The sequence below is a fragment of the Camponotus floridanus genome, unplaced genomic scaffold (genome assembly GCF_003227725.1).
Source record: "Camponotus floridanus strain SB8 unplaced genomic scaffold, Cflo_v7.5 scaffold174, whole genome shotgun sequence".
Taxonomy (NCBI): domain Eukaryota; kingdom Metazoa; phylum Arthropoda; class Insecta; order Hymenoptera; family Formicidae; genus Camponotus; species Camponotus floridanus.
The window spans coordinates 10,263-32,500 of NW_020229297.1; the positions used below are offsets into that span (position 1 = coordinate 10,263).

Sequence of the window (22,238 nt, forward strand, 5' to 3'; positions counted from 1 at the left end):
TTTTATTATGTTAATTTTTTCGATTTATGATTCGATTGTTTTGCTGTGCGTTTTGATTCTAAATTAAATAATTAAATTTTAAATAATTGAAAAATAGAACGAGATAAAGCGTCACGGGAATTATATTTTATTCTATAAATATCATTAAAGTAATAATTGTTCATAAACAATGCGGACCACAAATGTTTATCAAAATATCTTCGTGTATCATCATTTGTGTGATAATAATTATATTGTCGCGCGCGTATCTATTAATAGTTTTGATTATCATATTATAAAAATTATACGTATATTTCTCGTAATCGAATATTCCTATTATTATCGATTTATTTATTCGCGTTTTCTCGCGAATTTTAAATCGCAATTTATTTTGTAATTTAATTGTTGATTTACATTGAAGCTTATTTTATTTTTTCGTATTTTGAATATTTCCTTTGATAATCTACACAAAATGCGATAGTAATGCAAATATTTTCTTTTACAATCGAAGAAATGATCAATAATTTTATTAATGACTCTTTTAATCATGATTATATATATTTACGTTACATAAAACTTATTAAATTCTATTATCGCATATCGATTATCAATGATAAATATTGCATAATCATCGCTAATCGGGCTTGTCTGGACTATATAAAAATTTTTAGTAAATTTTATATTATATGTATATTTTAGAGACATTTTCGTGTATTAAATTATTCCATGTAATAAATAAAAATTATTTTGTATTAAGTTTCAAATTATATTTTACATTCACTTTTGTATTAAACCCTGTATTGAAAGAAAATAAAAATAAAATTTAAAAAAAATTTTTTCCTCGTATCTCCACCTTACAGAGGCATTTGCCGGATGAGGTTTGAGTATTCTAATGAACCTAAGAGCTATGCCGGCAGTAACGTATAATACGCCGATATTCATATATGTAGACTATTTTTATATTTAAAATAATCTTAAGTATGATCTTAGATCGCGTCTTGAGATTCCGATCAGTTAGTAAAATAGTTGTATTTTCCAACTTACTTAAGACAATCTTAAATATAAGAATGAATTATAAATGCCGGCCTTAGGGTTACCTATGCCGGACAAGTCGAAGGGAAAGAATCAGACTAAGAAAGATATCAAAATTATATATATGTTATTTTTAATTATATTAATATTTTTGAATAAAATAAAAGAAAAAGAGACAATAATTGAGAAAATAGAAAAAAGACAACTACAGTGATTTGAATATCTCAAATCCTTTCTCCTCCTCTTTCTCTCTTTCTCTCTCTCTGAGTGATTTGAATATCTATACTCGAGAGAACAAATGTCCATAGAAAATATTTCGATGGACTCCATAGGAAGGAATAAGCATGACAAATGATGATAATCCCTATGATTTTAACACCAAGGAATATACAATAAACCAAGAACTAATCCAAGAACTCGAAGAAGAAAATAATAGATAATAGAAATAGATAATAGAAATGCATAATGATTGGAAATGATTAGAAATTAAAAGACAGTATGAATACAACCTATTTATTAATAGTAATACTATTTTGTAATTATATTAAATTTTATAATTTAGTACATTGAATTATATAAAATATTAAGCATAAAAATATTATGCTGGTAAGAAAATTATAATAAAAGTATATAAATAATGTTGACTATATTAGAATGGAACATATGAATTCTTTATATTTTATATAAAGGAAGAGATATTTAAAATATTTTGCAACTATATTTTTCGAATCTTAATTATAAAAACTTTAGAACAATCAGTGATTAATTTGACAAATTCTATACATGCATTAATAATTAAATAAGTAATAAATAAATAAGTAAATAATTAATAATATAATAACTTTTTTAAATAATTAAAAAAGTGATTAATAAATATCAAAGATCAGTTTATTGCTAATTAAGATTTATAGAAATAACGGTTAAAAATGTTTTTATTCCACAGCAGACATTTTGTGTTTTGTAAATAAAAATATATAAACATGGCAATGAATATAGAAAAATATTTATGTCATCTTTGAACATTACATTGGAAGATTACAGTATCTTTCACGATTGCATAATTTATTTACTATCAATTTATATACATGAGTGTCTTGTTATACTCTGGTGTTACCGGCATTTCGTGCACATAGCACGGAACGAAACCAGAAATTGTGCACATGATACCCTCTGAGAACATTCATGGACTTTGGCTTTGTAGTTCATGTCCACGTTTTCAATGTCCATAGAGGGAATATCGCTTTCAGGGATCACCTAAAAGCAGGCCATGACATTTTTCAGTTTTCTCTCTGACTTCGGTAATGCAGACTGTCAATGGCAATCTCGATTCTACTTCGATTATTGTCCGTTTGGCTTCTCTGGTTGCGATAATGCCATGTGACAAAGGTAACCTATAAAAATTGTTTATACGGAAGAACACGCATAATTTAACTGTACGTTTTAATATTTTTGAATGATGGAGAGTGGAGAGGAAATAACACGTATGGAAGATATATTAAACAAAAACGCTGCGCCAGTGCAGAATAAAAATGTATCAGAATCCTCCTCCAGTGTTGAAAGACGTGAGAAACCTCATATTCCGAGAGGTAAACCAAAATCTGGTAGGATATGGAAAGAAGAGAAAACAAGGTAAGTTATACATAACTCTGGTTAAAAAGTTTTATATAAATATATAAATAAAATATATAAATCAAAATTAACATATTCCTTAAATAGTATAATTTGTTGTGTTGTTCAATTCGTATTTGTTAAATTTTTATTAAAAATTATATTCTTAACATGTAAATTATTTAACAAAACAAAATATACAAGTGACAGTAATATATTTATTTGTAGATTTTCGTCGATAATTAAAACGCGTGGAATCAGATTATCACTAGCTAAAAAACAAAAGTTAAGAGAAGATTTGAAACGTGTTAAGGAAATATCAAGAGAAATCAAGGCCCAAAAACAAGCAGAAAAAGAAGCTAAGAAGCAACGGAGAAGAGAAAATTTAAAGAGAGCAGAGGAAAATCGAAAGAAGAGCGAAATTGTACAAGTTGTAAGTAAAAATATTATTGTTTACAAACTGTAACAATTTTATATGTATAACTCTTATTTTATTGTCATTTTCAGATTAAAAATCCTGCAAAAATAAAGAGAATGAAAAAGAAACAGTTAAGAATGATTGAAAAGAGGGACACACTTAACAAATAATATTTAAAAAATATATATATAAATTAAGACATTTAATCACATATATAAACTACTGTTTTTGTTAAATCATTCTTAATTAAAATATTTTTAATCTGAAGCATATGAAGATTTCTTTACATTTTTAAAAAAAATTTTAATCTATACAGCTGTTATACATGTTTCTCCCTTTTCCCGTGCAACTTGTGTTGCTATAAAATCTTGAAGTTCTGTTTGAAGATCGTAATTTCCATCATACATCCACTAAAATATAAATTTTGCAATATAAATAAATATAGTTAACAATAATTTATTAATAATATCTTTGTAGTAGACTAACTTACTTTTGTTTTAATCCATTTTGGTAAATAGTTAATTTTATGTCGGTTCTGGAATCTACATATAAATTATCTTAATAAGAAATTTATTTCTACTTTAGTCAAATTTTGTACATACTTTGACTAATACATACCTTTCATCCACCAGCAACACAGCACCCCAATCATTTTTATGTCTAATACAACGGCCTAATGCCTGATTTAATGCTCTAAATGCATCTACAGTATACCATTCTGAACCAGGCAAGAAACCTTTGGACTTGTTCGAATCATTATAGTTCATTTTCATAGATACCTCGTTTTTATTTCTATATGGTATGCCGACCTAATAAAAAATATTCCAAACGTTTATATTGGATATACATACAAATATATGCATAGACATGTAAATAAAATCAGTATGAAATATTAAGAAAGGAATATTATTTACCGCTAGTACGCATCGAGCATCATTATCGCTAAAATCGATTCCTTCCGCCACTTTCCCCCTGTAAACTGCGAAAAAAATAGCTCCGGATGCCACATGAAAGGATTTAGACGACGATTCCCTGATTACGTTGCAATATTCTTCCATCATCGTGGGCAGATTCGAGTTATTTCTCGGTTCTACAAAAATTTTTTTCAATTTTTCGAGTTTGCTCCATGTGCCGGTATTCCTCCATCTATCGTGTAATTTATTCATTGTAATGTAAGATGAGAAAAAACAAAGCACACCATACGGCACTGCATCACATACTTGAAGAACCAGACTACCGAGTTCGTCCTGTTACATTAAAAAATATTACGAATTGGATTTCAACATAATAAATGTTTAAACGAAAAAAGAAATAATTTTCATTTTACCTGAAAATTCCAAGAATTTACGTTTTCGAAATTAGCCATTAAGGTTTTTCCATTTGGCCCACGTGGAATACATCTCACGTACACTTGATCTTTTGATATAATGTGATCAGGATTGACTACATGCGGGAATTTCGTGCCAAGTTCACTTTGGAACGACGTAATCGGCGTAAGAGTACCCGAAGCAACTATCACAGAACGAACGATGCGGGCCAAAGGTGCGAAAACTACAGCAGGATTCATACATAACAGTTTCATAATTCGTAATGGTTTATTCTTAAAAAAGGAAAATTCGAAATTTTTTTTTGTCGAAATCCAGGTGTTTTCAGGTATCTATAAAATAATCATTATATAATATTATAATATATGGACATGTAATATATAGATTATAATGACAAAACTGTTCATATGTACGGACTTACAACAATTTTCTTAGAAGGTTCCATACTTTCTATAACACATACTCTATAATCATTGACAAAAGTATCAGATGTGAGCATCTGTATAGCGAAACACAAGTCCTCTAGAATTCTTTTAGTATCTTGCGAAATAGCTTGAACTATTTTATCAGGACGAGTTTCTTGTTTCATTTCTTCATAATGTTGAATAGCCATCTTGCTAGCATCATGAAAAGCGGAAAATTTTGAACTTCCGATATTATTCATGTCAAGTAACACCAGAAATTCGGCACCAAGCCAACAATTATTGACCATCTCATTGTTACTCTGAAAGATATATATTTTATTACGGTAGGTAAAAGTATCGATTATAATTATTTATAAAAATTAATATGAATTGATTAATATCTGAATATCTGAATATGATAAAAAATTTAATGATACATAGAATTAATATATAATAAACGCAAGGTATAATTAATAATAAATATATATGCTCACATTTTGTTTAACATCAATAGCTTCCAGGAATTTTGCAATATCAGTGAGATACGTCTCAATGATAGTGTAAATATCGCGATCACGATCGCGATTACGATATTTGCGACTCCAATGTGTGCAATCGTCGGCAGCAATCCTAAGTTCATCATTTCTGAAATTCACACTGGCAGCCTCTCGACAGGTATCCTCGATGTTATGAGCTTCGTCAAGGATTACAATATCGCCTTTCAAATTAATCTGCATCTACATGTTTTAATTATTTTATTTGTTATATGTCATGTTTAATATAGTATCGAAAATAGCGAAAGTATTCTGTGCACTTTTAAGATGAAAAGATTTATGTAACAATAAAAAAAAGCATTTTACTTTGTTCTACAATTATTTTTCTCTGGAATACTTTCTACTTCCTGATTGATAAGTGATTACTACTTGATTGATAATTGTGTACTTACGCTCTCGCGAATATGTGGATCCACGATATAGTTGTAAGGACAAAAAATGATTTCTGCCTGGTCCATCAAAGATCTCGCGCCAAAATATGGACAGATACCGATATCTTTGCCAAATGAAAACAAATCTTCTATATCCCAAGGTTTTTCTAGTTCATTAAATAACGCCATTCGTTTTTTACTTTGGTCATTATAATATAGGCATTTTGTAGACTGTGCGCAAAGAACAAAATACATCCCGTTATATAATTATTTAATCATTAACTGCGCATGCGAGAAGACGATATAATATATAGAAACCTTTAATGGATCGAGTAGCTCTTTACACAATTCGTTCTTGTTCTTATTGCTCTTTTGAATGCACGTGTATTGTCGGCTGCTCAATATAGTCATCCTGGAAACTCATTCATTGTACATTCATTTTATTTTTTTAAGACAATACTTTTCGCAATTTTTTTACCTTTTATCCCTGTACACAGTTTTTTTTAATTCTCTCACTACTTGCTGGATTTGCTTGTGCGTTCGCGTTCCGTAATATATTTTTGGCACTTTCTGCGCTCTACAGTAACGAATAATGAATTAGATTACTTATCCTTGTACAAATAAAATGTGTCCGTATTTAATACACTTACTTGGCTTTGCGCAGAACTTTATCACACCATTCTTCGTCGAAATATTGTGATGAGTTTAAAAAGAAATTGTCGTCTAAACAATCCTCCTCACTGCCGCAGCACGAACTCTCTATTAAAAGTACAAATATTAATTAATTATACATACAATTATTAACTTATTATATTTATAAAAATTTTTCAATATGCGAAATTATGATATATATATATTCTTAAAATAAATGATTTTGTCTGTATTATGTCAGGAAAATGATTTTATTATTCGTTATCAAATTGAAGATATAAAGATATATTTCTAACATGGAAGAAGGAAGCAAGATACGAAGGGACGAGCGCAAAGAATGTCAAAACATTACGAACGCTGGCACGTGAAAGGGCATGAATCCATTGAACGGGATCAATAGGAAGGTTTAATCCTCTCGCAGAGCGCTGCGCAGCTTCGACAACAAGCCAGCTACTCGAAGAAGGTATTGAAAAGGAAGCCAGTAGAATCGCTTTTAATCCTTTCGTACAATTTACGAAGTCGTAAAAATAGAAATGACTCTCAATGACATCGAGAGCCGCGATGAAATGGCTGTTTATTCGTAATCGGATTTACAGAATGAATCTCTGGCAAATAAGATTCCGGATATTTATTCTATGAACTTAATTTTATCATCAAAAATGTTCCTCGATATAGCATCAAAAATATGTATAAATATATATATTCCTAACTTTTCATTTATACTTCTTTTCATTAGAAAAATATATAGATGATAATGATGATCATCATCATCATGATAATAATAATAAATTTTTATTATTATTATTATATTATTATTATTATTAAAAAAGTAAAAAAAATTTTAACATGTAAAAATGGTTCAAATGATACAAATCTAATAAGAAATAAAAGAGAAGGCTAGGAACCAAAGACGCAAGTAATGGTGCGTGATAGTAATAATATATTATGATGGAAAAACTTTGTAAAGTTGTTCATTTACATACAATAAGAAACGTAAAAATATATGTTTAAAAGATGTGCTGTCGACGACGTTTCGACCTTGCTCTGGGTCCTTTTCAAAGTCAAATAAGAAACAACATAATATTATTTAAACCAACTAACTGAATAATAAAAGTCTCGCTTTTTGTGCGATATCAGATTTTTGTCAACGTTTTATGAAGCATGTGTCTACGATACAATTGTGCGACCCTACCGTTTCTTTTCAATTTCTTTTTATTTTATTGCATTGACTTCTTTTATTATTCAGTCAGTTGGTTTAAATAATATTATGTTTTTTCTTATTTGAAAAGGACCCAGAGCAGGATCGAAACGTCGTCGACAGCACATTTTAAACATATATTTTTCGTTTCTTATTGTATGAATTTTAAACGTATATTTTGCGTTTCTTATTGTACGTAAGTAAACAACTTTACAAAGTTTCCCCATCATAATATATTATTACTATCACGCATCATTACCTGCGTCTTTGGTTCCTAGCCTTCTTTTACTTCCTATTAGATTACTATTATTATTATTAGGAAAAATTATCTGTAAAAGGAAATTTGATAAAACGATCGCAAGCTTAAAAGTTTTACATTTTTTTCGTATAATGATGCATTATGTATCGAAAATAACAAAAGAGATAAATATCCATCATATTATTTATTTGAACTAATATTATAACGTTTCCTCACGTACACTTGTATGCAACTACGTACATGTATCGTTATATATATCAATGTTGCACCATTGCACCGAATTACCTCTAATTCCTCGCGTTCGTGTGGACGCGTAGCAGAGTGTTTTTTCTTTTCTTTTTTTTTTTTGCACGCGCACGCTCGTGTGTGCATTTCGCCCCGAGGACGATGGTTTCCATCGGTGAGGGTATAGGGTGGATACGGTAGTATGAGCAAGGGGGCCTGATTGGCGACGGGGTGAGAAGAGAGGCTAAGACAGGAAAAGCGAGACGGGGCCAATCAGAGCGCGGACTTCGAGGGTGTCGTTGCCAGGCAACGAAACACACCCCAACACCCAAGGGGAGAAAACCCCCGGGGGATATATCATCCAGCGATACAGTCGGCGCTGAAAGTTATCGCACCCTTGAGAGACAGAGAGGCGCCCTTTTAACCTTGCCAACAAGCCTGGATTTTAACGCGAATCATTCAATGACGCTGGATTCAATTTAATCCGAAATAGCATTGTACCAGCTTAATCTTTAAAGTATGAAAAAGGTTGTTAAATTTAAAATTTTAAATAAAACTCCTCGCGATTACATCATCTACATTACAAAAATTATATATTCAATATTCAATTTCATTGTTGAAGAGCCGAAAATCGCAGGATTACTTTCCGTTAAATGTGTGATATAAAACAGAGACGAGTTATTTTACAACAAAAGTAATTTGTATCAACCGTCAAAATAAAACTACTCGTATCTTTATCTAAATAAAAAATATCAAATAAGCCCACGTGGTCCTAATCTAATCGCACAACTTCGATCCATTTCACGTCCATTCAGAATTACAACATCCAAGCATGAATGAACTCGTTTCACGTCGATCACTCACGCTTGCTGTTGCATTCCCTCCTTCCTCCCCCGCCCCCCCGTCAGGTTCTTCTCCTCCCCCCGTCGACCCGGTGCACTCTCTCTCGTTCTATCTCTTTCTCTTCTTTCTCTCGTTTTCACTACATGCTGAATAAACAGTTGATCCGCGTACATAAAGACCGCGATTCCTCCTTTTTTTTCGCCCGACACGCACTTCCGGTCCTATCGTCGCACGAGGCCGATGCATGGCACTTCCACCGGCATTAATTAATCGAATCGTTGTCATTCGGCGATCACCCACGTTCGTCCCCGTGAGCGCTATTTTAAAGCCGCAGCTGGTCGCGGTGACTGGCCAATGAATGGAACCACGTTGCGCATTTGCGGAATTACATTCCGATATGTCGCCCACGGATCGTCGTCTCCGATGACAAGCGTCTACTGTTTTGCCGCAATGCAGCTGCATGGTTCGAGTCACCGAGTTCATTCGAACGCTCTGTTATATCTCGGGACCCAAGAATGCTCAAGATACCTCGACGCTATCGAAATGTCGAGACTTTGCTCCTAATATCGAGTATTTTGTGTATGGATGCATAATCTGCGATAGTTAAGATGCTACAAATTCTTGTACAAGAGTTCTCTTTGTAAATATATTCTTTTGATATTATATTTATTAAACTTATTGCTTTTATCTAAGGAAAAGATACTTTTCTGATATAATCGATATCATTTAAATAAAAAGTTTCCCTAAATTTGCAAACACGTTTGTAATTGGAGCCGTAGATAAAATTAAAAATCGTTCTTGTTTCACGATTTCTACAATGATGAAATAAAAGTACCCATCGAAAACCTCCTCAGAGGCCAAGGACTCCTTTAAATGAGGACTACAATTAATTCAAGTATTTGTCATCGATGATGAAGGTTTAAGAGTTTCTCGCGAGGAGAGAGTGGGTTGAATGTCAAGTGCCAATTAGCTCGCGGTTACGGTTTGATTTTAGGAAATCGTCGCTAATTGGTCGGGATTGTGGTGCTTCGAGAAACTTTGTGGCCGAACGAGACAAAAGCTTGGGACGAAGTCCTTCCTAATATCCGCCAATTTCGTGGGGCGAGGGAGCAACTTTGTGTCTTCGAGAATGTTTGATAAAGGATCTCCGGACAAAAGGAAGAACGCGGGCAGAGTCTCCGGCAGATCGACTCTTCGATATAATTAGCGGTATTAATAGCCACCACACCGATCTAACCAACCCTAAATACCGCCCGACATTTTTTGCGATTTTTCGACGCGGCCATTAAATTTGTGTAATATCGAAACCGCAACTCGCATTTTAAGCACAATATATGAAACACCTATGAAACACTATACCGTTTTTTTAATTAACATAGGAAAATTATAAACTTTCTATCACATATATTACACATCGATTATCAATATCGGATGCCAGATTTTTATCGGTTGATATTACATAAATTTAGATAAATTGTGCTAGCTCAGAATATATATATATATATATATATATATATATATATATATATATATAGCGTGATTCAAAACTAAGATTTTTAAAATTATTAAAAATAGCTTCGTAAAAATTTCATGAAGTAAAAATTTCAATGAAGATATAGAATGATATTTTCGAAATATTAAAATCCTTTGAAAAGTATGGATAAGATACATGGTAAGATTACATTTCATTATATAATTTATTAGAGCATAATTTTTTATTATATTTTTATTTTATACTTATTAGAGAAGATGAAAATTTTATAAGTTAACGTCATAAGAGCACAGATGATATAATTTTCTTCATTTAAAAACAAATATAATTACAATTATTAAACCAATATAAAATCGATAAAAACAAGAAATAGTAAAACCTATGACGTAACAAATAAAAATATGAAGAATAAAATCGAAAAATATTATATTATATTAAGGAGAAGAAACAGCATGAAATCCTCATCTTCCCATGGAAAATATAAATTATTATTAAAAGTGAATTATAAAATGAAAGAGAGTAAAAGACATAACACAAATTCTAAAAAAATAAAAATTGACATTAGCTATCCGACGAAGATGAAGAGAGAAGGAGAGAGAAAAGCGAGGTAAGGAGACAAAACAAGTATGATGAGAAAGAGACGAGGATCGTAGAGCTGTCAAAGAGAGGCGAGCGAGGATATCGAAAGACTCTCTCTTTGGCGACGAGAACGGCAGCGCAAACGACGCGAGCGACGAGGAAGGGGTGGCGGAAGAGGGTAGCAAAGTTCCGAGGGATAGGAAATCGGCGTTTGGTTGAGGGGGTTGGGCGAGGGTTTGGTCGCCATGGCGACAAGCAGCCCCCGGGACCCTCGCAGCTCGTTGCCGGGGTTGGTCGAAAAGGGTGGCCCAGGGCGTCCGCCGGGCAGGTTAGGCTGGGTACGCAGCCCGAATGTCACTCGGCACAAGGGGACACAAGGATGTCCTTCGGACGCGATGGGGAGCAGAGTGAATGCGATGAATGGTGGCGGCGGGAGGAAGAGGAAAACGAGGAGGAGGTGGTGTGGAGGTGGTGACGGCGGCGGGGAGACTGCTGCGGCCCAAGATGGCCGACGACATCCACCATGTCAATAACACCCTTCTTCGGCGCAAACCGACCCCTTCCTGGCTCCACTGCCGCGCACCCCCTCGCCGTCCTCCGTCACCCGCCCCCATAACCCGACTTTCGTAACCATCGCTGTGCGTCGACGACGCATCGCGTCGAGGACGAGATGTCTCGCCACCGTTTCCCCGGCTTCCTGCCTCTGCCGGTAATTAACGCGACCTCCCTGTTGCCGGAAAAGTGTAAAAGGACGCTTGGAAGTTGACGAGATGACGCGCGCGCGTAGGGAAGCGATGGAACGACGACGGGGACCATTGCGAGCGAGGGCGTAATTCCGTTAAGTATCTTCGTAAACTTCGTTAGCTGCATTTCCCGACATTACTCACCCTACCGCGCTGCCGCGCAACCCCCGACGCGTCCCTCGCGGGGTGCAATATGGGGTCGCGACGACGGCGGCGGCGGCTTTGGTGGCGGAGGCTGCATAGTCGGTAATGTTACCGCCGATAGGTCGCATCGATGGTCTTTCCAGGTTGCGTAATGGACGGAAGTCGAGAAAAAATATATTTTATCAAGCGCTTCAACGCTAACTCTTTGTCCTTAAACCTAACGAAAATATCAAAATATACCAGCTGCAAAAATACTTTACGCCTTCTATCTAAGATCACAAGTCGCCTCGTTTTAATCTAAATTATCTTTTAATCTATTTTGTATAGGCGGAGAAGAGAGAGAGAGAGAGAGAGAGAGAGAGAGAGAGAGAGAGAGAGAGAGAGAGAGAGAGAGAGAGAGAGAGAGAGAGAGAGAGAAAGAAATAATAATATCACATCCATATTATTTTGTTTCTTCGAAAAATATATCGAAATGTAATTAGCAAAAATTCAATGTGACAATTGCAAAATTACGTTAACCAAAGAGAGTAAATGATTCCATTATTGAATCATAACGTCAGTTCGATGCATTTGAATCATGTTGAGATCTGCAGGCCAGCCGCACGCGGTGATATTATTTCGAGGGTTCATGAATAATATGGACAGCACATTAGTGTTGCAAATGTAACATTAGTTACATTTGAATCGAAGATAATAATAATCATTAACCATAATTTACAAATAATATATGAGTTGATTGTACCAGGATGTGCAGTAATTTTCACCGAAGCAAATCCGCATGCGGTTGCATGATCGCTAACGAACCGAAAACTATAGGCTGCATTACGATGCACCGTTAAATCACTTTTGTAATTCATTATATTGTCGATGATTTAAAATTATTCATTAATAGTTAAAGCACGGAAAATTGAAAGTGCTTTTCTTTACGATATAAAATACATTTTAAAAACAAAGAAACCAGTCTTAAATCTTTGAAAGAAAGAAAAGTATTATCTCAGAGAGGGAAAAAAAGTATAAAGACACACGTACGATATATATATCTTATGTGCAAAACACAATCATAAGCGAGCACTTTTGCTAATTAAAATAAAATTTTGATAGTTAGTTTAAAATTTTGCAAGATATTAATATTATCCATTATATGTCCGAAAGCATGGAATTTTAAAATATATTGATCCTGTGAATATACACTTTACACACCGTTATTTACAAAGTTCTAGAGAATGTTCTTTTCGCTCGTGATAAAGAAACACACCGTTTCACAGACAGATGTTAGCAGAGCGGGATACTATATTAAATAAAATAACTGCGGCGGGGGTCTTTACGCTCGAATGGCTCAGATTATACAATATTCGCTTACTCTCTTTTCGAATATCGCCACGTACAATGTGGGCAGACACCTGGAACGTTCGCGCAACGTTTCGTTTCGTTCGAGATACAATGTATCCATTAAACCATGCAAAACTGAGGGAAATCTTTCTCTCGACAATCTAACTTGGTAACATGTTCATTAACAAACACGTTACTATAATCGACGTGTTTTAAATGTAACAAGTGAAAATAGGTAAATGTTTAACAAATGACTCTTTTTCAATGAATAATATCGGAAATAAAAAAAAGGAAATATTTTTCCCATTTTTAACTCACCTGCATTCATTTGATTATTCTCCTGCTGGATTTTTTCTGAAACAAAAAAATTTTTAATTATTAATTGACAGAAATTTTTAACAAAAAGTGATTCTTTTGATATAAATAAGATTTTTCAATTCCAAATCGCGTTAAATACAGTCAAAAAGCACCAAAATAAAAATGTGCAACAATAATAAATACATTGTTGACTTTATAATTTTTTACTCTGTCTAAACAAGGATTTATCTGGATTTATCAATATCGTACGGAAGAAATGACTTTTGATCCATTATACAGTCAATTAAGTGACTATTGACATGAGATTAAAACAAAACGCGAAAAGGAAGAAAATGAAAATTACCGCGCGCGAATCAATGCGCGACCGATGCGGGAAAAAAGGAAATAAAAGGCGAAGAAAAAATTCCGCGCTGAAAAGATCCTCGCTAATAGGCATTATATTTTTCGTTCTGTACATCACGAGAAGTGGATTATATGGGCCTGTCAGCGGTCTAATAACTAGTCTAAGGCCCGCCCCGCATCTGATACGGGAAAAGGACCCTTTCTCATACAATGTGCGCATTAAATACTAATCGCAATGTGCGCGAGCGATATAATGGCATCGTGCTAGGTGAATTCGTGTGTGTTATATAGCAGCTTCAAAGGGTGCCGACATAAAAAAAGAAGAGAAAAAAATATGTTCCGTGAAACGTCGATCATCTCTCTCTCGGTGAAACTGTTTTCAACATTTCTTCGATAAAGAACAAATAATATGACTCGTGTAAAAATAAAGCTGTTTTTGGACGAATCATATTGTTACCGAATTTCCAGCAAATTTCTCATGTTTTACCTTTAAAAATCTCATATCTAGGAACAAAAGAGCTGGAAATATACAACGTCCGTTGCGTATTGTTAAGTTCGCCACGCATCGCTCTTTCTATAGTTTCGAGAGAGAATAGGCAAGAGTCAGAAACGACGTAATCCGTTGTTACCGTTACCGTAGCGTTATTAAAACAGCGCCTTCGTATTTGCGATCGCCACGAGGCCATCGGCCATTTTCCGTCGCCGCATGGCGATCCCTTGCCCCAGTGTGGTCGGTTGCTGCAATTTCCTCCCTTGCTCGCCCCAAACGCGTTCTCCCTCCAAAGGGGTTGCTCAGGGTGATGCTCCTCCAGTATGGGGCCGCCACACGGAGGGTTCATCTTTCATACGAGGTGGGCCGGTGGCACGGAATTTCACCCCCGTTGGGGTCGACCGCGGAGAGATATCCCAGGATATTATCCCTCGGGAAGCCGTGTAATGAAACCGTTCCGGCACCCCCGTGGCATTATTCCCTCGCCGATATAACTTACCACCCTGCGTAAGAATATAGGTGTATGATACAAGGCGCAGCTGCACGTCGACACCGATACGCCCCCTCCTCTTTCATGTGTGTCATCCCTTAGCGGAGGATAAATATAAGAGTGAGCCGACTCAGCAACGAGACAGCATCATTAAGAAATCCCCGAGCCCCACCACGTGCGCCCTTCACCCTTTTCAGGATCGACCGGTCTCGCCATTTTCAACCGATTTCTCGCGAAGGGTGCATAAAATGAATACGCGCGAACCAACATCGCGCGTAGAATCCCAGTTTTCGATACTCAAAACACGCAAATTATCGTATATATAGAAACAAAATTTGAGATAAAGCAATTGTATATGCTTTATCATTTAGTAAGAGAGAAAATGTACATAAAAAATATATGTGAAAAAGATAAAAAAATATATATCTATATATTTATAACATATGCAAAATGTAATTTCATATTTGTTAGGATGTACAGTTGAAGATCGATCGTTTAACGTTTTAATGAAAACAGATTTAGAGAGAATAGCGCACAGTGAACATCGTTATTAGAACGAACTCATAATTGCTTTAATCCTTTATATATTGTACCAACGTGTTTCGATTACTCCTCATATTCGCAGGGACAAGATAACGAGATATCGTGTGTCAAAAGGGACGATACTTTTAAAAATAACGATATGTATTATACGTTATATATGAAAGTTATGGAAATATATTTTGTACATGCAATAACGAAAAACAATAATTCATAATATATCTCTTTCTCTTTCTCTTTCTCTCTCTTTCTTTCTTTCTCTATCTCTATCTCTCTCTCTCTCTCTCAGTTAGCCTTCCTACATCGTAAATAATTCTCCATTAATTAAAAATAATAACAATGAAATTTGAGATACATTTTAAATATTTGTTGCAAGTTAACGATATAAATAAAGAATATTTAGACGTAATAACAGTTTGCCACGCATATGAAAAAGAGATTTTCGTACGTGAATGCTTTCTCTTTGAGCATGCAAGAAAATAGATACCGTATGTAACGTCATATCTTTTTGAGTCTTTTATACGTTAACATACGTTATATGAAAAACTTCTCATTTGCGTGCAATTTTTCTACGATTCACTCGAGTCGCATCTTGCGTTTCGTCTGCGCTTCATTTTCTCTTATTCATCCTGCTCGTACCTTTCCGTCGTTTTTCCGTCACTTTGTATTCTCATTTCTTTCTTCAACCGCACTGCCGTTAATAAAAACACTACGCTAACTAGTAATTAATATCTATATATATAATTATCGCGGAACATCGCCTGATCGCATCATCTCATATTCGAGGCTTTGATTGATAAACTTATTTCCCAGATTTCTTTAAAATTAAAGCTTTTGAATGTTTTGAATGCTTACATGTTCTTTACAATATTCTAAATATCATTTCTTTTTTAATAAATTTCCAGAAATATCACAGAATCATCATGGAAATATTATAATTACGGAATATCATTATTTACGGAAATATTATAATTAATCAATTCAAATGTACGATTTTTTCTTTGAGATTCATTTTGTGCAAAGACGGCTAACTATGCCCTAAACTTTGGTCATTCCTTTTTATTTCCATTATTTTTACGTTATATATAAATTCGAATTATTTTTAAAGCAAAATATAACGAATAGTAATAGTTATTTTCACAGAGAAAATTAGAAATAATATTAAACACATTTAGTTATCCATTAAATCTCAAAAATATTATACATTGGTTCTTATCATATGATTTTAAATTTTAATTCTAAATTTATCTATGGAAGCATGACACGTCTTTTTTTCACATTGTTGACTTTTGCTATCAATGAAACGTCCTGTAGCAATAATCGTGTGCGTAAAGGAGGGCAGCCTGTTTTTCGAGGGCCTTGCGAGAGAGTAGCTCTCGATTCATCGTACAATAATATGACGGAAATGTCAGTCAATTAATAAGCATAACGAACCTGACTAATTTCCGCCTTTGTCCGTTAGGCAGGCCTGGATGGATGAATAAAGTGGCTGTTATATGTGTATGTGCGGCCTTTATGATTGGTCAGATCCGTATCGTGACAGCCGGTTCCGCTTTTACCAGGCCGCGGCCGACGAAACGCGCGGCAAAATCTCGTGAACCTTTTTAACCGCGTGCACGTGCCGACGAGATATCGTTTTCGTTCTTAGTTCTGTATCAGAACTTTCCACCCTCTTCCTTCCGTCACTTGCGGACGCTTTTTTTTCTTACGCCTGTATCTTTCATCGTGTCGGTGCGATGAAGAGAGAAAGACAATAAGATTCTAAGAGAAATATATATATATATATATATATATATATATATATATATGTATTTTAAAATAAATTTTTAATAGATTAATTGTCAATTTAATTACTAAAAATCTAAAGTTCTCTTTTGATTAACAACAATTTGACTAATACCTAACAAGCTAAAAATATTAAAATTAAAATATTAAAATTAAATTAAAAAATGTGTGTGGTAAAATATAATTTCAAAATGACATTTTTAAATAAGTCTAAAAATGGAATAATGACTGAGAAATGTGTCATCAAAAAATTTTACAGACGCGGAATGTCATTTTTTATCGAAATATTTGTAGAAAATCACGAAAAATCACAGTTTCGAAATTAGCATTTCATGCAAATACGAATCACATTTTTATATTCATAGAAATAACACGCCAGGTGAGAAGCCAATAGTTACAGGTATGATCGTCACGCCGTCGTTGTATTTTCATTACACGATTGAAAAATATTTGTGTACATTTCCGAGTATGATTTATACATTTTTCAATGTATCTTTCGAATTTTTTGCAATTTTACATATATTTTAAAATTTTACATATATTTCGTATTATTTACAACGTATTATTTAAGCTCTGTAAAATTCGGATCATTTAAGTTCTATAAAGTAATTAAAAGAATATTAGAATCACAAATCATTTCCTTTAATCTATATCATTTCCTTAAATCTATATCAACCATGGAAATATATTCACTAGAAATATGTTCCTTAAACGACCAATAAGTTTAATTTAGCATATTACAAGAATAAATAATGTGAGTTTCCATTTAAATTCATTTCACGTGATATATAAGCCATGTAAAATTTAAATATTAATCGATTTTATTAAAACGTTCGTTTCGCGCACAAATATCATCTCTATCATTATCGACGATAAGAACCATCACATAAACTGACACAAATCGTGCCGATTTCGATTTCGATTAATTGCTCGAAAACTTCCGCCAGTAACTGCGAATAAGAGAGAAGGGGACGGAAGGGGTTGGAGATTTCGCTGAAGAATCATCGCGCTTTAAGCGCTTTCATTTCGTGGCGTTTCTCCGGATGCGAAAGGCCGCAGGAAGGAAAAAAAGAAAACGACAGAAGGGGGAAGGTTCGCGATGGCGTCGTCGGATCCGTTGCTGATTGGACGATGGCAAGGGTACGCATTTTTAGCCACCCTTCGGATCTGCCCTCATTGTCATTTTAATTTCGATCCCCTCGGGGGCCAACGGGAGGGTGGGGCGTACCAGAGGGAGCAGTATAGAGAAGCTACGCACCCTTGGCAAGATTGATTCGACGACGCAGAAACTAGTTACAACGAAAACACGACATTATACCGGGTGTTCCCTTCTAAAGAGATAAAAGAATTTTGCAGACAATTAAAATTTGAGACTACATTTATTTATTTTACTTAATTTAATTATTTACCATAAGTAAATATCGTTATGTAACGAAAAATGAGTATATATCGTTATTTTATTTTTTTCAAGAATTAGATTACCTTTTTTAATCATACTATCATATTATTTTTGATAATTATGTCTCATATTTCTGCCGTAATAAGTATGAAAAAAAAATGTTTCGCATCAAAGATTCCTGAATATATTTTCAGAAACATTTTTTAAGAGTTACATTTTATAAATTATTAATAATATATATCACTTTTTCCATCTCAAGTTCTTCCCGAATTTTCACAGCGTATCTACTTAATTCTGGAATCTCGTAATAATTAACAGGGCCGGATATAACCGTTCTATTCACCGCTGATAGCTACTACCGCGAGCGATCGAATATCGGTGTCGATCAAACGACGGACAGGTCGTCTTGAAAATGAGCGAGAGAAGCGCCCGATAAGAGCAGAAACAGATTAAAAAGAGAGAAAGACATGCCAACCGGCGGGCAAGAGAGAATAAAGTAACAAAAAAATGTCGGGGAAGTAGGAGGAGGGTGGTTAAAGGGTGGCAAACGACGGCAAGGGGATGGGTACCTTTCATGCCTTCTCCTCCTCTTTCTCCTCTTCCTCTCGCCGAGGTTTTCCGCAGGAAGAGCACAACCCCCGGCTGCGTGTGACAGCCATTTTAATTCCGAGCCCCGAGGGGGTCCCTGATTTTCATTCCCCATGATGGAACATCACCCGCCTGCTCGCCCCCCGCGTTCCACCGCCACCGTCTCTCTTCCACCTCATCCCTCTTCCTCCTCCACCTACTATGCGGCGAAAAAGCTTTCAGACCGCATCCGCGAACACGAGGGAGCTCGGATAAGCACCACGCTCGGCGTCGCGCCGGCTATCTTGGCTGTCGCATCGCGAATCAAATAAAAGCTCCGGCTGAAGCGGGGGAGATGAACCACTGCCGTTTAATTTCGGGAATAAGAACTCCGCTGGCGCGCTCGAGGGTTGCTCACTTCCCGCAGACATCACTATCGACTAGTCGATGAAATCTAGTTGATGTCAGTCACCTTATTTCCTAGTTGAGTGCAAGAGAACAGCTAGGAAAATCGTCAAATATCGAAGAGATATAACAGTCTATTCAACACATCGATTAAGATAGTTTTAATATATATTTTTTAATACTTCCGATATAGCCTAAAATATGTTATAAATGTATTTCTATTTATCTATTATATGTATTTCTATATATCTATATACCATGTTTTATTTTTACATATAAATATCTTATGGTTGCATATGTGTAACTATATCGAAATCAGAACTCGAATTTCTTTTTAGATTAAGATGTTTAATAAAAACATATTCATTATACATAGATGTCTTTTTCTTTTTACTTTAGTTTGTGATCATTCTCGAGAATATCGTTAAATTTTTCGATGGTTAAATCTTTTCAACGATGACGCTTCGCTATCCCTGACATCCTTTTTTCCGCCGCAAGGCGAGTTAATATTCCGGCGGAAGTAAACGCACGCGAAAATTGTGTCTTTCTTCGCGCAAGCAGGTGCCTTTTTACGCGGCGCGGAACGGCAGCGACCGCGCGATATCTCGTTGCAACATCTTGTACATCGTCTTTTTTCCTCATTATCCTCCATCCAACCCCACGGCACTAACATTGCCGTCATCCACCCCCGCCCTCACCATCGCGCTCGTTCACTGACTCACCGGGGGCGTCTAATAATGTCGCCAGCCAGCCATTCCACCCCCGACTCAACCATCTATCCCTCCTCCCTTCCCGTCACCTCCACCGCGCCCTCCACGTCACCGGATGAGCGGCTGTGGAAGGCGGCCGGGGCGTCGGGGGTGGCGGCGGGCCGCGCCATATCTGCCGCCGACAAAATGAGCCTCGCTTAGCCGGCCATCCCCCACATCCCCCACATCCCCCGCGCGCCATCCAGCCGCCAATCGCCCTCCGGCCGTGGGTGAAGCAGCGAGAAAACGATTCGCGCCACCGACTAGATATCCCAGCGACGAAGTTTTGCGCGGGACCGTGCAGAAATTATTGTCCCTGACTGAACCATCGTCTTGTTTCGCAGAGAATGAACTGGGACAGTCGGAGTAGTTTTTTTTTCTATTCTTATAACGATTTTCCGTCGTTTTTTTTTAATTCTCATTTTCTATCTCTTTATATATAAGCTCGTCTTTTTTCTCTAATCACCCCAATAGATAATTTAGAACGAAAATGATCTTTAATGATAATAATTAAAGAAAGATAAGAGATTCCTTTTTTTCTCCATCATTATAAATTATGAAATTAAAATCCTTCCAAAATTTACAATTATGATTAACTTGAAAGAAATTAATTTATTGTAAAACCTATCGAATTTTATGATAGAACGAATAGATTTTTCAAGCGATAGGAGACACGGCTTAGATTCGGGGAGGATTATTTGAAAATCGAAACTGGGTTATTGAAACTTCGTTTCGCCGCTCATGGATTCGCCAGTGAAACGATACCCTTTTCCGTAGATATATTCGATTGAATATCGAAATACGTTAGAAACACATATTTAGCAGAAACAGATTATATTTCTGGTTAAAGATTGTTGTGATACTTTTTCGTTCTGTATTGCCTTTCTCACTCTATTAAATTAATTACATTTGGTCGTTGCCTGATAAATTTCATTTATTGCACGTTTACGTTTTACAAGGCGCGTCGCGCGCGAGTAGCAATAACAATTTTAACAGTACAATTTAAAAATGACATTTTCCAGAACCGATACATACGCGAGATCACACGCGCAGCATCCAATTGTGGCTTTGTATCAGCACGATGCGACGTAGCGCAGAATGTGAAATTAATTAATTTCATAATTCATAAGCAACTGTATGCAATAATGCATAAGATTGACGTAATATGCCCTAACCGTAACGTTGCAACCTCGAAATGACATAATTATATACGCGATAATTTTATTATTTATAATTACGAATGCATCGATATTCTATACCTGTGTTTCAATTAAAAATGCTCCGTTAAAAGCATAAACCGCTCTCTCATCGTTAAAAAAGATATAGCTAAAATAAAACATTCTGTAAATAAAAAATTGGCGCGATATTATTAATATAATATTAATATAATATTAATTTCATGGAAATTTGTCACGATGATGCTTGAATTATCAATTTTCGTGAATCAAGTCAGCAGATGCGAACGCCATGCGACAATACCATCCCCATTTTTGTTTACGACTTGTCTAAACTTTTTCCCCATACTGTATTTTGACTTCCGAATCGCTGATTCTCGCCCTGCAAAATGCACGGTCGGCCGTCGAACGCAACTATCAAGTAGCAATATCCTGGAGCAGACACGTGCAACCGCGAACAAAGCATTCCGATTTCAGATAGATAGTGATCAAAGTAAGTTCGGTTCGTGGCCCGCGAAACAGATCTCACGCTGTGAATGCAATTTATTGTTTCTCACTCGCAAACCCGGATGCGAACTGGCAGCCACCGAACGACTTGTAACTCGTCGATGATCAAGCAGCAATTAGAGAATAGCCTGAAGTACAAATGCCACCCGTTTGGAAAATGGAAGCTACGCGAGTCTGCTCAAATGAATCATACCGTGGTTCACGCTCGAGCTTATAGCACGTGGAATGTCATGTGCAAGCATAATACCGCCAATCGGCGGTTAAATTCACTCAACAGATCATTGCACTAAAAATTTGATAAAACTTATGCGCATTGA

The 22,238-nt window shown here is 35.4% G+C and overlaps 2 protein-coding genes across 4 annotated transcripts in view; one reads left to right on the top strand and one right to left on the bottom strand.

The window, feature by feature from the left end:
* Positions 1-2,299: 2,299 nt before the first annotated feature.
* Positions 2,300-3,224, top strand: LOC105253183 (coiled-coil domain-containing protein 86). Of its 2 annotated transcripts, XM_020028110.2 has the most exons (4): positions 2,300-2,397; positions 2,474-2,640; positions 2,848-3,052; positions 3,127-3,224. In XM_020028110.2, the coding sequence occupies exons 2-4, from the start codon at positions 2,495-2,497 to the stop codon at positions 3,205-3,207; spliced, it is 432 nt and encodes a 143-aa protein (XP_019883669.2). In that variant the 5' UTR covers positions 2,300-2,397; positions 2,474-2,494; the 3' UTR covers positions 3,208-3,224. The 2 variants fall into 2 exon arrangements, with proteins under 2 accessions (XP_019883669.2, XP_011259337.2); XM_011261035.3 differs by lacking the exon at positions 2,300-2,397 and having other exon boundaries at positions 2,404-2,640.
* A 76-nt stretch (positions 3,225-3,300) lies between these two features.
* LOC105253181 (Fanconi anemia group J protein) overlaps positions 3,301-22,238 on the bottom strand; it is a 43,743-nt gene continuing 24,805 nt past the window's right edge. For both annotated transcript variants that reach the window (XM_025407412.1, XM_011261033.3), the window contains 12 exons: positions 13,473-13,508; positions 6,342-6,450; positions 6,170-6,268; positions 6,010-6,103; positions 5,713-5,922; positions 5,261-5,503; positions 4,784-5,086; positions 4,365-4,694; positions 3,952-4,284; positions 3,656-3,846; positions 3,528-3,579; positions 3,301-3,447 (listed from right to left, as the gene is read on the bottom strand). In XM_025407412.1, the coding sequence (XP_025263197.1) occupies positions 3,346-3,447; positions 3,528-3,579; positions 3,656-3,846; positions 3,952-4,284; positions 4,365-4,694; positions 4,784-5,086; positions 5,261-5,503; positions 5,713-5,922; positions 6,010-6,103; positions 6,170-6,268; positions 6,342-6,450; positions 13,473-13,508 (2,102 nt within the window). In that variant the 3' untranslated portion in view covers positions 3,301-3,345. The remainder of the gene's footprint in view (positions 3,448-3,527; positions 3,580-3,655; positions 3,847-3,951; positions 4,285-4,364; positions 4,695-4,783; positions 5,087-5,260; positions 5,504-5,712; positions 5,923-6,009; positions 6,104-6,169; positions 6,269-6,341; positions 6,451-13,472; positions 13,509-22,238) is intronic.

Coding starts and splice junctions, on each gene's coding strand:
- LOC105253183 (XM_011261035.3), top strand. CDS start 2,465: ATGATGGAGAGTGGAGAGGAAATAACACGTATGGAAGATATATTAAAC. Junction 2,641..2,847: donor TGGAAAGAAGAGAAAACAAG/GTAAGTTATACA, acceptor ATTTATTTGTAG/ATTTTCGTCGATAATTAAAA. Junction 3,053..3,126: donor AGAGCGAAATTGTACAAGTT/GTAAGTAAAAAT, acceptor TGTCATTTTCAG/ATTAAAAATCCTGCAAAAAT.